The sequence below is a fragment of the Prionailurus viverrinus genome, unplaced genomic scaffold (assembly GCF_022837055.1).
Source record: "Prionailurus viverrinus isolate Anna unplaced genomic scaffold, UM_Priviv_1.0 scaffold_91, whole genome shotgun sequence".
In the NCBI taxonomy this organism is placed as follows: Eukaryota; Metazoa; Chordata; class Mammalia; order Carnivora; family Felidae; genus Prionailurus; species Prionailurus viverrinus.
The window spans coordinates 1-13364 of NW_025927653.1; the positions used below are offsets into that span (position 1 = coordinate 1).

The 13364-nt window shown below is 61.1% G+C and overlaps 1 protein-coding gene across 3 annotated transcripts; it reads right to left on the reverse strand.

The window, feature by feature from the left end:
- Positions 1-201: 201 nt before the first annotated feature.
- On the reverse strand, positions 202-8149 carry IBA57 (iron-sulfur cluster assembly factor IBA57). 3 transcript variants are annotated; one of them, XM_047848617.1, is made up of 4 exons: positions 7809-8149; positions 1495-1844; positions 943-1347; positions 202-853 (listed from the first exon to the last, which is right to left on the reverse strand). In XM_047848617.1, exons 1-3 carry the CDS (start codon positions 8147-8149, stop codon positions 956-958), a joined length of 1083 nt encoding a protein of 360 aa, XP_047704573.1. In that variant the 3' UTR covers positions 202-853; positions 943-955. The 3 variants fall into 3 exon arrangements, with proteins under 3 accessions (XP_047704573.1, XP_047704572.1, XP_047704574.1); XM_047848616.1 differs by having other exon boundaries at positions 202-1347; XM_047848618.1 differs by lacking the exon at positions 7809-8149 and adding an exon at positions 6326-6508 and having other exon boundaries at positions 202-1347.
- Between the last annotated feature and the right edge of the window lie 5215 nt (positions 8150-13364).

Sequence of the window (13364 nt, forward strand, 5' to 3'; positions counted from 1 at the left end):
GTTAGCCTCTCCCCTCCGTGGATACGAAGGCAAGCCACGCCATCCACCGCAGACTTGGAGCTCCCTTGCTGTCCCAGAACAAGGCCTCTTCCTGGGACTCTGCTGGCATACTTCACCTGGAGTGCTCTCGGTGTATCTGCTGTACCCAAAACGGAGTCCCAGCACCTTCCACCCAAAATGAAACCAGAGCTCCACACATGCTGCTTGTGCGTCACACTTTAATAGCCACTCCGGGGCATCACGCGGGACACCCCTAACCATGAGATTCACATTGCATGGGACAGTGCAAGTCAGTGGTTTCAAGAAGAGAAGAAAGTCAACCTCTTACTGTGAAAACATAGCCACGCCTCAGAAAAGCAGCAAGTAAACCAAGCAGAAGCTCCTCCTTGTCAGAGCCCTGCTGTCCCACCCCAGGGCAGCTCCTGGGGTGGAGGGGGAGGGGCACAGCAGAAACCTTGGTGCACAAGTGGGGCCCCCATGTGAAATTCACAGGGTGTCCCACAGCCAGCACATGGCACACCAGTTCCCAGGGCCCACCTGCCCTTTCAGCCAACCCCAGATGGAGAGGAATGCAGGCAGCCTGGGGACAAGGCTCTGGACCGTCCTGTCCTCAGCCAATAGATCAACCACCTCCAAACCCACACAGCTGGGACCCTGTCCTTCCCCATCGGAGGGAAACTGCAGCTCACCTTGGCACAGGGGCACATGAAGGGCTGGCTCCTCCTCCTGGGTCCCCAGGAGGACTCCTGCAGCTCACAGCCACAGAGCAGCAAAGGATGACAGCCACAGCTGCCCGTGGGACCCTCTTTGGGAAGCACGGTGGACGCAAAACACAAGCCAGCCACACCTGCAGCCCTGGGAGCTAGGAGGCCAGCCTGCAGAGTGCAGCAGATGGACAGAGCCCTCCAGGGCACCCTGGCAGCCCCAGGGCTGCAGGAGCAGAGGGACGTCCTGGCTACTTGGCGACTGTGGGCCACCAGTCCGGCACAGACACAGTCAGGGCCACCTGGCCGCTGTTGGAGGTCCTGATGTGGAGAGGGCCCTTAATCTTCTCTGCCCGCAGCAAGGCGAGGCCCACATCCCCCTGGCCAGCCCTGTACTTGCCGGCGGCCTGACCCGACTCAGTGAGCACTGGGGCGCCCAGAGCGATGCCATCCTCAGGGACAGGCCCCAACAGCTGCACTGGGAACAGGCGTTTGCGGATGACACCCATGTGGTGGGTGCGGGCGGTCAGCTCCTGGCCTATGTAGCAGCCCTTAGTGAAGCTGACACCATTCATGAAAGCCAGGTTGGACTCCAGGGGCAGGGCCACTCCTGGGGGCAGGTCCCGGACCCCCTCAGGAACGCCTGTGGGGTGGGAGGGGAGAAGCTCTCTGAGGGCTAAGGCCTCCTCGGGGGCTGGGGTGTGGTGGGCTCATGGAGAAGGGCCAACACTGGACACAGCGCCTGAGCCCTCCCCCTGCCCCCACCAGCACAGCCCCACCCCGTCCCTACCTTGCTGGTACCGGTGCCTGTGATAATCCCGGGGGTCTCCAAGCCGGCCTCTGGGCACCGGCACCAGGCCCTCATCCCGGATGAGAAGCCGCCAGCCCATGCGGGCGGTCCGGGGGTCGGGGGTGAGGACGGTGGTTCTGTCGGTCCGCTCCCGCAACAGCACGGCCCCACAGACCTCCTCGGGGCAGTCAGGCAGCAGAGCCCACACGCGCAGCTCGGGGCACGGCTCCACCACGACCTTCCGCCGGATCCTGTACAGTGCCAGGTGTGTCTGCAGGGCGCCCAGCACCGTGCTGTCACACTCCAGGAGGAAAGCGGGCGCCTGTTCAGCGAGCTCATGCTCTGGGAGCCTGCAGGTAGGGGCAGGGGCTCCTGAGGGTTGGCCTGGGGCCACCGCTCTCCACCCACCGTGCTCCAGACCCCAGGTCTGCTGCGGGACCCTCCCCACCCGGGGTGCGAACCACAGGGAGCGGTCCACTTGGTGGAAGACAGGCCGTGGCTGGGCAGGTGGGACCCAGGTCCGGGGACCACAGTGCTGTTGGTCTGGTCCTCCACGTGAGGGGGAGAGCTGCAGGCAGCCTCACAGGACCAGGACCTGCCTCCTCTGGCCCACAGAAGCCAAGGGTCTGAGGTGGTGCCCTCAGCACTCACGATGGGGGGCAGGCTGGGGGGTAGGTGGGACAGCAAGCAGCGGACAGAGCCGAGGGGATGTGCTGTGAGGCCACATACAGTCTGCCCAGAGCCACCTCCCACTTCCCAAGGAGAGCCCTGGAACCCTGTCAGGGCCCCACAACCACCCTAACTGCACTCTGGACCCCCACTGCCACAGCAGCAACCCTGGAACCTGGTGTGCTAACCACATGGGACACGCAGCACAGAGAAGAGACTGGTACAGGGACCTCAGGGGAGACGTTCAGGACCCACAAGAGTATATAACCAAGATCCTGGTCATAGATGTGGACAGGACTAGGATCCCCAGCCCAGTGGAAACAGAAAGGGGAACGGATAACACCTTCCATGAGCGTGCCTGAGAAACTACCAACTAGTGCCCCCAACCCCTCCCCCAGGGCCCATCATCTGGTGTCCCAGACCCCTCCTCAGGGCCCAACATCTGGTGTTCCAGACCCCTCCCCAGGGCCCACCAATTGGTGCCCCCAACCCCTCCCCCAGAGCCTATTATCTGATGTCCCAGACCCCTCCTCCCCCAGAGCCCACCAGCTGGTGCCCCCAACTGCTCCCCCAGAGCCTACCAGCTGATGCCCCCAACCTCTCCCCCAGAGGCCACCTGGTTCTGATTGGACTATCTCATCAGCTGGTATACTTTTGGGGAGGGTTCATGGAACCAGCTGATGTCGCTGACCTCTACCCTTGATCCCATCATCTGGTGCCCCCCGACCACTCCCCCAGAACCTACCAGCTGGTGCTTTTGACCTCTACCCTTGACCCCATTAGCTGATGCCCCAACCCCTCCCCCAGAGTCAACAACTGGTGCTCCCCCACCTCTCCCCTCAGAGCCCACCAGTTGGTGCCCCTGACCCCTTCCCCAGAGCCCACCTACTGTGACCCCAATCCCACCCCATCACTTGGTGTCCCTTACATGTACCCTTGACCCCATTAGCTGGTGCCCCAGAACCTTCCTCTCAAATCCATCAGCTGGTGCCCCTGACCACGCCCCCACAGCCCACAAGCTGATGTCACCCACTCCTCAGAGCCCACCAGCTGGTGCCCAGACCCCTCCCCCAGAGCCTAGCAGCTGGTGCCCCTGACCCCTCCCCTAGCAGCCATCAGCTGGTACCCCTGACCAGTCCCATAGAATCACCACCTAGTATCCCTAATCTCTACCGTTGACCCCATTGCCTTGTGACCCCGGAAACTTCCACTCACACCCACCAGCTGGGGTCCTGGACTGCTCCCCCAGAGCCCACTAGCTGCTTCCTGACCCCTTGCCCAGAGCCCACTAGCTGATGTCATCGATCCCTTACCCTGAGTCCACCAGCTGGTGCCCCTGAACCCTTCCCCACAGCCACCAGTTGGTGCCCCAGACCCCTCCCCCAGATTCAACAACTGGTGCCCCCCTACCTCCTCTCAGAGGGCACCAGCTAGTACCCCCAACCCTTCGCCCAGAGCCCACGAGCTGGTGCCACTGACCCCTCCCCCAAAGCCCATCAGCAGGTGACCCTGACCTCTACCCTTTACCTCATTAGCTGGTGCCCCTGACCCCTCCCCCAGAGCCCACCAGCTGATGCCACCCACCCCTCCCTGCAGAGCCCACCAGCTGATGTCCATGGCCACTTCCTCAGAGCCCATCAGCTGGTGCCCCCAGACAGTACAGGATTAAGTGCTGCCCTGGAGAAACCAGTTACCCCCACAGGAAAGAAAAGCAAGGACTTGCTTGGGGTCCCACCTCTGGGGGCTCACCCTACAGTGCACACTCTATCGTGTCCACATTCCCCACCCCCACTCCCACCACAAACAGCAGCCATGGGTCACACTGATACAAGTGGGCAGAACCACAGGGTATCAAGGTGTGTGAGTCCAATCCCAAGCAGTTCCACTTGTCAGACTTCAAGGTGACCTACTGGTCAGACAAATGGTAAAAAGCCAGGAGAGGAGCTGGGGTGAGAAGGGCAGGTGTGCTGCACAGGGGACAGGGGACCCAGTGGTGGTGATGGAACAGCTGTCCTCATCGAGGTCACAGGGGCCACACGTGTGACCAAGGCACAGACACCGGCAAGTGTGTTCACACGTGCTGGCGCATCAAGTCTGCGGGGATCCTGCATGAGCTCTGTTAGTGGCCCGTGTCCCACCCCTGATCGTGACCCCAGACTCCAGGAGGCAAGACACCACCCTGTGGGACTGGGGCAAGAGTGCACAGGCCTCCCTGCTCCTTCCCGTGCTCCCTGTGAATCCACCATTATTTCAAAAGAGTCATAAAGGAAAAGAAGCTGTCTCAGAGGACGGGGCTCCGGATGTCTATGCAGGTTGGGAGGAAGCAGCAAAGGGGTATCTCCCACCGTAAACCGCCCCACACCATTAGGGTTCTCTGCCACATGCACCTGTGTTTTCATTTTAAGTCTCGGGTAAAAACCACCCATGACATGAGACAACATGAAAGATGGCAGGGGAGGAATCAGGCAGGGCTAGGCACAATGTGAGGTCGTGGGGGAGCACCAGCCTCTGAGGGTCCTGGCCAGGGAGCCAGGTTCCCAGGGGTGCTGAGGCAGATCAAGGCAGGCCCATTCTGGGCTCAGGCACTTCCCTGGCCACCTGTGCCCATGACTGTGCGCCAGGCAGACCCTGGGGACCAACAAAGCTAGAGTGCACCCTGGCCCCCCTGTGCCCCCAAATCAGACTGTCTGCTGCACTTGCTACAGCTGAGGAACAGGGGGTGGTGGGGAGGAGGTGCACCTGTACCCAGGGTTGCTTGCCAGGCCTGACCCATTCGATGTCAGGAGCACCAACACCCCCAGCCCTGAGTCACAAGCACAAATGTCCCCAGATGCCTGGTGGCACTGCCTCCGGGCCAGTGTTGCCAGGTAAATTTATCAGATAAACAGTGAATGATGTCTTTAGCAAAAAGCACCTTCCAAACACTGCAGAGAACATCCTTACTCTAAAAGTCACCCGCTGTCTGTCGTGCCCTGCACTCTTGTTGCTAAGCATGGCTGCCCCTCCTAGGGTCACAAGTGCAGCTGCAGGAAGAGGGAGGCTGGGGAACAGCTGCGGCCTCACCAGCTGGCCTGGCTGTCAGGGCACAGGCTGTGTGAACACCAGAAAGGGAGGCCTGGGCCCGCCTAACCCCATGCCCAGAGCACAAGGAAACCCCTCCCCCAAGAGTCTGATGTCCTCTCTGCACAGCACCCACCACCCTGTCATCTGCGACCCCCATAAACACAGGGGGTCTACCCTATGATCACACAAATACAGTCCCTCGAGGACGTGGCAGGTGTCAGGGTGTGAGGTGTGGGCAGGTATGGGACACAAGGAGGCCAGCAGGAACAGGATTGTACCTGGAGAATTGAGTCAGGCTGACTGGTGTGCTCCAAGGCACTTGGGGGAGTGGCCTACCAGGTGCCCATGGAGGACTGAGGACATAGTGCCCTCCAAGGTCCCCAAGAGGTGCCCCAAGGAGTGAGACTACGGCAGGGGGACTGAGCGGAGGCCACATGGGAGCCACATGGGAGGTTCCTGGAAGTAGGTGTCCCTGGCCCCCCATTCCACTGAGCACACACAGGCCAGACTGCACCACCCAGGAACTGCTGAGATCCACACGAAGGGAAAGAGGTGGGAAGGCGAGGTGCATGTCCTGCTGGAAACAAGGGAGCAGAGGACCGACCCGATCCGCAGAGCAGCAGACACAGACTGGGGAGCTTCCCACAAGAGCCAGCGATACCGTCCGTAGCGGAACCCAGAGCACCTTGTATGCAGCCAGTGCCTGAGGAAGGCTCCCCAGACAGCACATGTGTGGCTGGGACAGGAACACACACAGCCTCGCCAGAGGGAACGAGGACAGCAGGGGGAGGAGACCTGAAACAGCACATGTGACCAGGGGCCATCACTCAGAACACACAAGAACACTGAAAAGTTCAAGGGTCAAGAAACAGACACCCCGATTAGAAATGGGCCAGAGACCTTAACAGGCACCTCCCCACAGAGTATGCATGTTGCAAACAAGCCATTGCTTGCTGGGGGGGACCCGAAACCGCACAGCCATCATGGAAGGGTTTGGTGGTTTCTCAAAAAACCAAACATTGTTGCATGGTGCGACCCAGCAGTCGAGCTTCTGGGCCTTTACACAAAATCCTGGACGCAGATGTTTACGGCAGCTTACCCACAACCACCCAAACTTGGAAGAACCAAGACGTCCTCCACGAGGTGACGGGTGAAGAGACTGCGGTCCATCCACGCCAAGTGACATCACTCAGCGCTGAAGAGAAATGGCTTAACCACATGTCACTAAGTGGAAGCAGCCAATCCAAGACGGCTGCGCACTGTGGGACTCCAAGTGCCCAGCGCTCTGGAAAAGGAAAACCACGAAGACAGGAAAAGGATCCCCCCCCCCCCCCCAGTGGCTTCGGGGATTAGGGAAGGGAGGGATAACTCTGGGCACAGGGGGGCTGGGCTGTCAGGGTGGTGACAGCCATCACGTGATGGGTCCATGTCATCCCATACTTGTCCTCCCCACGAAAGGATGGGCCCTGGGTGCTGCAGCATCAGTGCGGGTCCCCCAGGTGGGGACGCTGCCGTGAGGTAGTCTGTGCCTTCCCCGCGGTCATGCTGTGAACTTAAATGGGCTGCAAAAACTAAAGTCCACTTTCAAAGCAAAAATCCCAAGCTACCCCTAGAACAAAGTGTTACGCCTGGGAAACCAGAACAGGTGGCCACGAGGCAGGAAGTAGATGAACCAAAAGGAGAAACTCCAGAGAACACCAGGCAGGGACAGAAAGCTGGACAGCGCTGGGCTCCCAGGAGGGTGGCCCTCTCTCCAGAGCAGCCCAGTCAGCCGCAGGTCAGGTGTCCTCCCCTCGATGCCCAGGCCCCCCATGTCCTTCCCCAAGTGACCCGCCCTGAAGATCCTTTCGCAGCCTCTGAGAGTTCACGCCAGGTGCCCGGGCTCCGGGTGACCCCTAGCAATCCGCACCCTACCCGTGAGGCGGCCTGCCCCTCCGCGGCTCCTGTCCCTCTTCCCTCCCCCTGGGTGCCCCTGCCCCTCGACCTTCCCCCTGGCTGCGGCCGCCTCTCCTCCCTCCACCTAGGTAGCCCAGCCCCTTCTCTCTCCACCTAAGTGACTCGGCCCCGCCCGGGCTCCCGTCCCTCCTCCCTCCCGTTGGGTGCGGCCGCCTCTTCTCCTTTCCTGGGTGTGTCCCCGCCCTCCTCCCGCCACGGAGGCCTGCCCCTCCTCTCTTCCCCCCGGCCCCCGGGTGTCCCCGCCTCTTCTCTCCTCTGTGTGTCCCAGGCCCGGCTCCCGCCCCTCCCTCCCTCCCCCTGGGTGGCCCCGCTCCGGATCCCGCCCATCCTCCCTCCCCCTGAGTGCGGCCGCCCCTCCCCCGCCCCTCTGGGTGGCCCCTACCCGGCTCCTGCCCCTCCTCCCTCCCCCCGGGTGCGGCCGCCTCTCCTCCCTCCCCCAGAGGCCTGCCCCTCCTCCTTCCCCCTGGGTGTCCCCGCCCCTCCTCCCTCCTCCCACCTCCCTCCTCCCTCCTCCGTGTGGCCCCGCCCGCCCCGGCTTCCACCCCGGCTGCCGCCCCGGTTCCCGCCCCGGCTCCAGCCCCTCCGCCTTCCCCCTCCCTTTAGGTACAGCAGACGCCCGCTCTCACCGGTAGACAATGACGTCGTAGAGCGTGCGGCCCTGAATGTTGAGAAAGTGGGCGTAGCCCGCCCGCGCCGGAGGTGGGGTAGCGCCGTCCGCAGGACCCGGAAGCGGCAGCTCATTGGTCAGTAGCCCCAGGAGGAACGGCGCGGAGTCTGGCCCGCGCACGCGCACCAGGGTGCGCTCGCCCAGCGGGAAGCAGGCCCAGGCCGCTCCGTCCGCGGGGTCGCCGCCGTGACGGCTCGAACCGTGGGCGAGGCGGCGCTTCGGGGTCGCACGCAGCCGCCAGCGCCAGGCCCGGCTGCCGCGCCCCTGAGCCGCGCCCCGGAGCAGCGCCGCGGCCGCCATCTTAGAGAGGAGTAAGGCGGCTCGAAGGGGCGGGCTGGGCGGCGGCGCTGGCAACTAGGTGGACGCCACAGCGGCCTCTGCCGGTGGGCGGGGCTGCACGTGGGGTCGGGGCGTGCGCGGGGACGAGACGTGCGGGGCGGGACTTGTGTGGAGAAGGGCAGGCCTGCGCGCGAGACGGAGCTTCGAGAGGGGCGGGAACGAAGTGTGCTGGGCGGGACTTGTGCCGGCGAGGGGCGGGGACGGGGCTATGAGGTGGGGCTTGTGCCTGAGGGGCGTGGCCAGGCGCTATCCGTCAGCCTCCTGCCCCGCCCCCTGACTGTCCTGGCTGGGCACCTCCTTAGGACGCACCTGCCCTGCTCCTGGTCTCCAAGAGGTTTCCTCTTGCTTTACTATGGTGATGTGCATGTAAGATGAGGGTCTCCATCGCTGAAATCTGAAGCGCACAGTTCAGCCCCAGCCAGCGCGCGCTTATCGTGTACAGCCGTCCCCCACTTCTATCCAGAACTTGCCATCTTCCTGCCGACCACTAATCCCCTTCACCAGGCCCCCAGCCCGTGGGGCCCCCAGTCCCCTCTGTCTCTGGGAACCTGACTCTCATGAGTAGGATCGCACAGTGTGTGTCGTGCTGTAACTGGCTGATGCCAGTTCTCCAGGTTCGTCTGTTCGGTAGCAGGTGTCCGATCTTCCTCTTGAAGGATGGGTGAGATTTTGTTGTATGGATGTCCCACAGGTTGCGGATGTCTGTGTTACTTCCACCCCTTCGGTGTTGTAGATGTTGCTGCCATATGTATGCACATCTCTCAGAGACCCTGCTCTCAGTTCCTTTGGGTGTTGTGTGTACAACCATGCTCCTGTGTGTCCTCTGCTCACACTCTGCCCTTCTCTCTGACACTTAGGATCACCCCCTGTGCTTGAGGGGAAGTCTGCGACACCAGCTGGAAGTCTGCCACACCAGACTGCCACACCAGTCTGACCCTGTCCACATGGAGTCAGCGTCAGACCCCACAGGCTCAGCCCCACAAGACCACCCCCACTTCAGGCGCCAACCCCAAGTCCAGATGACACCTGTGCTCTGAGCCACAGGCAACAGATCAGAGGTTCCCACGGCCCTTCCTCAGGTTTGATGAATGTTCTGGAGGGGCTCAGAGAACTCAGGGAAATATTTCACTTTCTAGATTAGTGGTTTATTACAAAAGGATATGACTCAGGGACAGCCTGATGGAAGAGACGCCCAGGGTGAGGCACTGGGGAAGGGGTGGGAAGCTTCCATGCCTCTCCAGGCATGTCACTCTCCCCACATCTCCACGTGCTCCCCAGCCTGGAAGCCCTCCCCCCCAACCCCAAGACCATCCCTCTCAGTTTCATTGTATAGACGTGATTGATTAATCCATTGCCCATTGGTGATTGATTCCATCTCCCCTCCCCAGAGGTCAGGGGCAGGACTGAAGCCTCCAACTCTCTGGTCCCACGGTGGGGTCCATAGGCCACCAGCCGCCATCCCTAGGGGCTTTCTTTTTTTTTTTTTTTTAATATTTTTTTTAACATTTATTTATTTTTGAGACAGAGAGAGACAGAGCATGAACGGGGGAGGGGCAGAGAGAGAGGGAGACACAGAATCAGAAGCAGGCTCCAGGCTCCAGGCTCTGAACCATCAGCCCAGAGCCCGACGCGGGGCTCGAACTCACGGACCGCGAGATCGTGACCTGAGCTGAAGTCAGATGCCCAACCGACTGAGCCACCCAGGTGCCCCCCCAGGGGCTTTCCAAAGTCACCGCAACAACATGAACTCGGGCTTGTTATGAACACCATGACACCTTCATTGCTGTCTTCAGTTGGGAAACCCAAGGGCTTTAGGAGCTCTGAGCCAGGAAAGAGTGACAAGGGCCAAGTCCGTATTTCTTACTATAAATCACACTATCACAGGCATGTACCCTGAGGGCAGTTGCCGGTTCATACAGTAATTCTGTGTCTAATTTTTCAAGGAACCTCCATACTGTTTTCCTACGTGTGTGAATCAGTTGTGCAACAGATGCCACACACTGGGTGGCTTATACAACACACACCTGTTTCTCAAAGCTCTGAAGGCTGGAGGTCCAGGAACAGGGCCGGTGTCTGCTGAGGCCTCTCTCCGTGGCGTGTACATGGTGCCTTGTCACCTTTGGTGTCTCTTCTGAGAAGACACCAGGCCTGCAGGGCCAGGGCTCGGGGATCCCTAATTACCTCCGGAGGGCCTATCTCCAGACGCAGTCACACGGGGGACCAGAGCTTCACATGTGGGTATTTGGGGGGCATAGCTTTTGAGCCCTGTTTCCCCCATCAGCTATTGTCCTGTTTTTGCTCCCCTTTGGGGGAAACTGAGAGACTATGTGCTGCATAAGAACTGCCTCTTAATCCTCCTGCACTCCCCAGAGCCCCAGCCAAGGTGGGAGATGGAAGCTGGCTTCCTGCCCCCACCCTGGATCTGTGTGGTCTGGGCTCCACTGCCCACTGCCCCTCCTGTCCTGATCGAGCTCTCTGAGCTCCAGTCCCAACGCTGTGTGCAAACAGGGCTGGAGGCGAGGCTGAGCCAGCCCCCGGTGTGGGGCTCCAGGGCCATCCTGGGCCCAGCTCCGTGCGTCCCCACCACGTCACCAATTCCCCCAACCACACTCCAAGTCTGTGTCCGCACACAGGGCATTTCCCCAAAAGTCCAGACCCACAGCCTGCCGGGCATTCCCCCTTGAACGTCCTGTTCCTGAAACATAAGCATGTTTGCACAAACATGACCTGCACACCCCTCCCGGGGCCCTAGAGCTCCATATCTGACACCTCCCCTCCACACACCTGCATCCAGGAAGTGGGGTGGCTGTGTGACACCTCACTCCCACAGCGCATCCCCCTGGGATTGATCAGGTGGTCTTCTCAGGACTGGATGCTGAAGGACCACGTGAGAACAACTGTGAATGCTAATGCGCACCCCACTATAAAGGGGTTGCGGCTCCATGGTTAGTGACCCCACGGCCTTCCACCCCAGGTCTTAGCACTGGCCCCTCACCCTGGCCTCCTCCTAAGGCCCTGGATACTCTGCTGATTCACCTGATCTGAGTGCCTATGTGGCTCCCTGCTGCATCCCCAGGGCACGGGTAACATGGGCCATCTCAGCGTGAACGACCCATCAGCACACAGTCGGAGCGCCAATGCCAGGTGCCCGCCCATCCCTGAGCCTCAGGCTGCTCAGCCCCCCTACTTGCCCAACTCCCCCTTGTCCTGTCCAGCCCTACCCAAGGCCATGCTGCCCAAACCTGTGAGGTACTGGGTCTCTCCCAGCCGGGCCTGGCAAGCCTGGCTGACAGCATGGTGAGGGATGCGGATGGCCCCCCGAGCCCCCTAGTGTCTCCCAGGCCCTCGGTCCCCCTCCTGGCTGGCTGGCTGGCATCCTGGCTGTGACCTGCCATTCCTGGTATGTGGCTCCCCTGGCCGCTGGCCACTGGCTGCTTGCCCTTCATGGAGAAGGTCTTCCTCTGCCTGGCCTGGCATTCCACAGGTGACCCGGCACGTCGCTGCCAGCTTGGGGAGGATGGAGAGGAAGCAGCCAGGACAACACGGGGGGGGGGGGGGGGCGCGTTCCTCCAGCCTCACGTCAGCCGGCCCCTTGGCCAGCAGAGGAGTCTGCTTCCCACCAGCACTGCCGCCCGGCGCCACCGGGAACCGTCCCGACCTTCCTGGCACAGTCCACTTGGCGCTGTCCAGCACAGCAACTACCCACACTAGGGCTGGTCAAGTGCACAGCAACTCAGACCAAGTTAAATGAAACTCAGCTTCTCGCAAGAGCCACACTGAAGTGCCCAGAACCACACGTGGCCAGTGGCTGCCTGCACCTGCCAGCTAGCACTTCTCCAAGCCCTCTACTCCGGGAAGCCCTCCCAGATCTCTGTGCCAGCCTGGCAATGGGGATCCTTGCACATGGGCTGCCCCTTCTCAGGTGCCCCCTGCCTTGCGCCTTCAGCTCCGCATTTGTTGGGGACGGTGGCTGGGGTCTGCCTGGCTGCAGGGGAGGGGGGGAATGCCTGGCTGCAGAGCCTCCCAGGGAACCGCACTGGTGGACCTGGGTTGTGTGCCATTGCTTCTTCTGAGGCCATGAGCCCTGGAGGGGTGGAGAGCTGGGAACCCAGCAGGCGTGGGGGTCCTGGGCCCTACTTCCCAGATGCCACTGGGCCAGGGGTGGCTTCCTGTTATTCTCCCCTCACGGTCTCCTCCCTTCCCAAAGGCAGAGAGGAAGCTGCCTCCATTCTGGGAGCGCACAAGCAGCCGCCCCCCCCCCCCCACGGCCCTCCGCTCTCCCCAAACAGCCGGCCATTTGGCTCCGGCCGTGGAAACGGATGACAGTGAGACAAGAAGGCCATCCCGTCTGCTCCTGTTCTGGCCACCCCCCAGCCCAGCTCAGGGACCACCCCCCACCACCACCACCACGCAGTGAGGTGAGGCAGGGAGGCCTGGGCTCTGTGCCTTGGGTTCAGCCCTTCATCCTCATGCCATGCCAGGTGCATGGGGAAACCAAGGCACGCACTGAGAGGGGTCTGTCCAAGTAGCACAGTGAGCATAAAGCACCGCCTCTGGGAGTTCCCAGCCCCAAGCAGCTTATATGCCACGTCCTTCAGAGGATTGGTTCAGGCGTGGCATTGGGGCTGTTTCTGCAATGACAGGGTGTCAGAGGCAGGACCCTGGGTGATGCACAGGTCCGCTGAGGCTGGGGACAGCCAGTGACATCAGTGGAGAGGGCGTGACGTCAGTGAGGCATGGCATCAGTGGGAACCTAAACCATGGCCATGGAAAATTCACAAAACTGAAGGCCCCCAGTGGTATCCGCAGGCCCCAAGCCTTGAAACGGGATGCCCTGTTAACACACTCTGGCCGATAGCATGTGTATTAGCTGGGGTTCTCCAGGGAAACAGAAGCAATAGGAGATATAGATATTTATATAGATATATAGATAGATAGATAGATAGATAGATATAGAGAGAGAGAGACTTATTTTAAGGAACCAGCTCATGTCATTATGGGGCCGGCAAGTCTGAAATTTGCAGGGTAGGCTGGAGGCCTGAGAGCTGGGTTGTCGGCCCAGCCTGAGTGAGTCTGCAGGTTGGAGACCAATGTCCCAGCCCACTCAGGCAAAATGAGTTCCCTTTCACTACTCAGGCCTTCATCTGATTGGGTCAGGCCCAGCCACACTAGGGAC

Coding starts and splice junctions, on each gene's coding strand:
- IBA57 (XM_047848617.1), bottom strand. CDS start 8,149: ATGGCGGCCGCGGCGCTGCTCCGGGGCGCGGCTCAGGGGCGCGGCAGC. Junction 1,845..7,808: donor TACGACGTCATTGTCTACCG/GTGAGAGCGGGC, acceptor CCCTACCTGCAG/GCTCCCAGAGCATGAGCTCG. Junction 1,348..1,494: donor CAGGCACCGGTACCAGCAAG/GTAGGGACGGGG, acceptor CCCACCCCACAG/GCGTTCCTGAGGGGGTCCGG.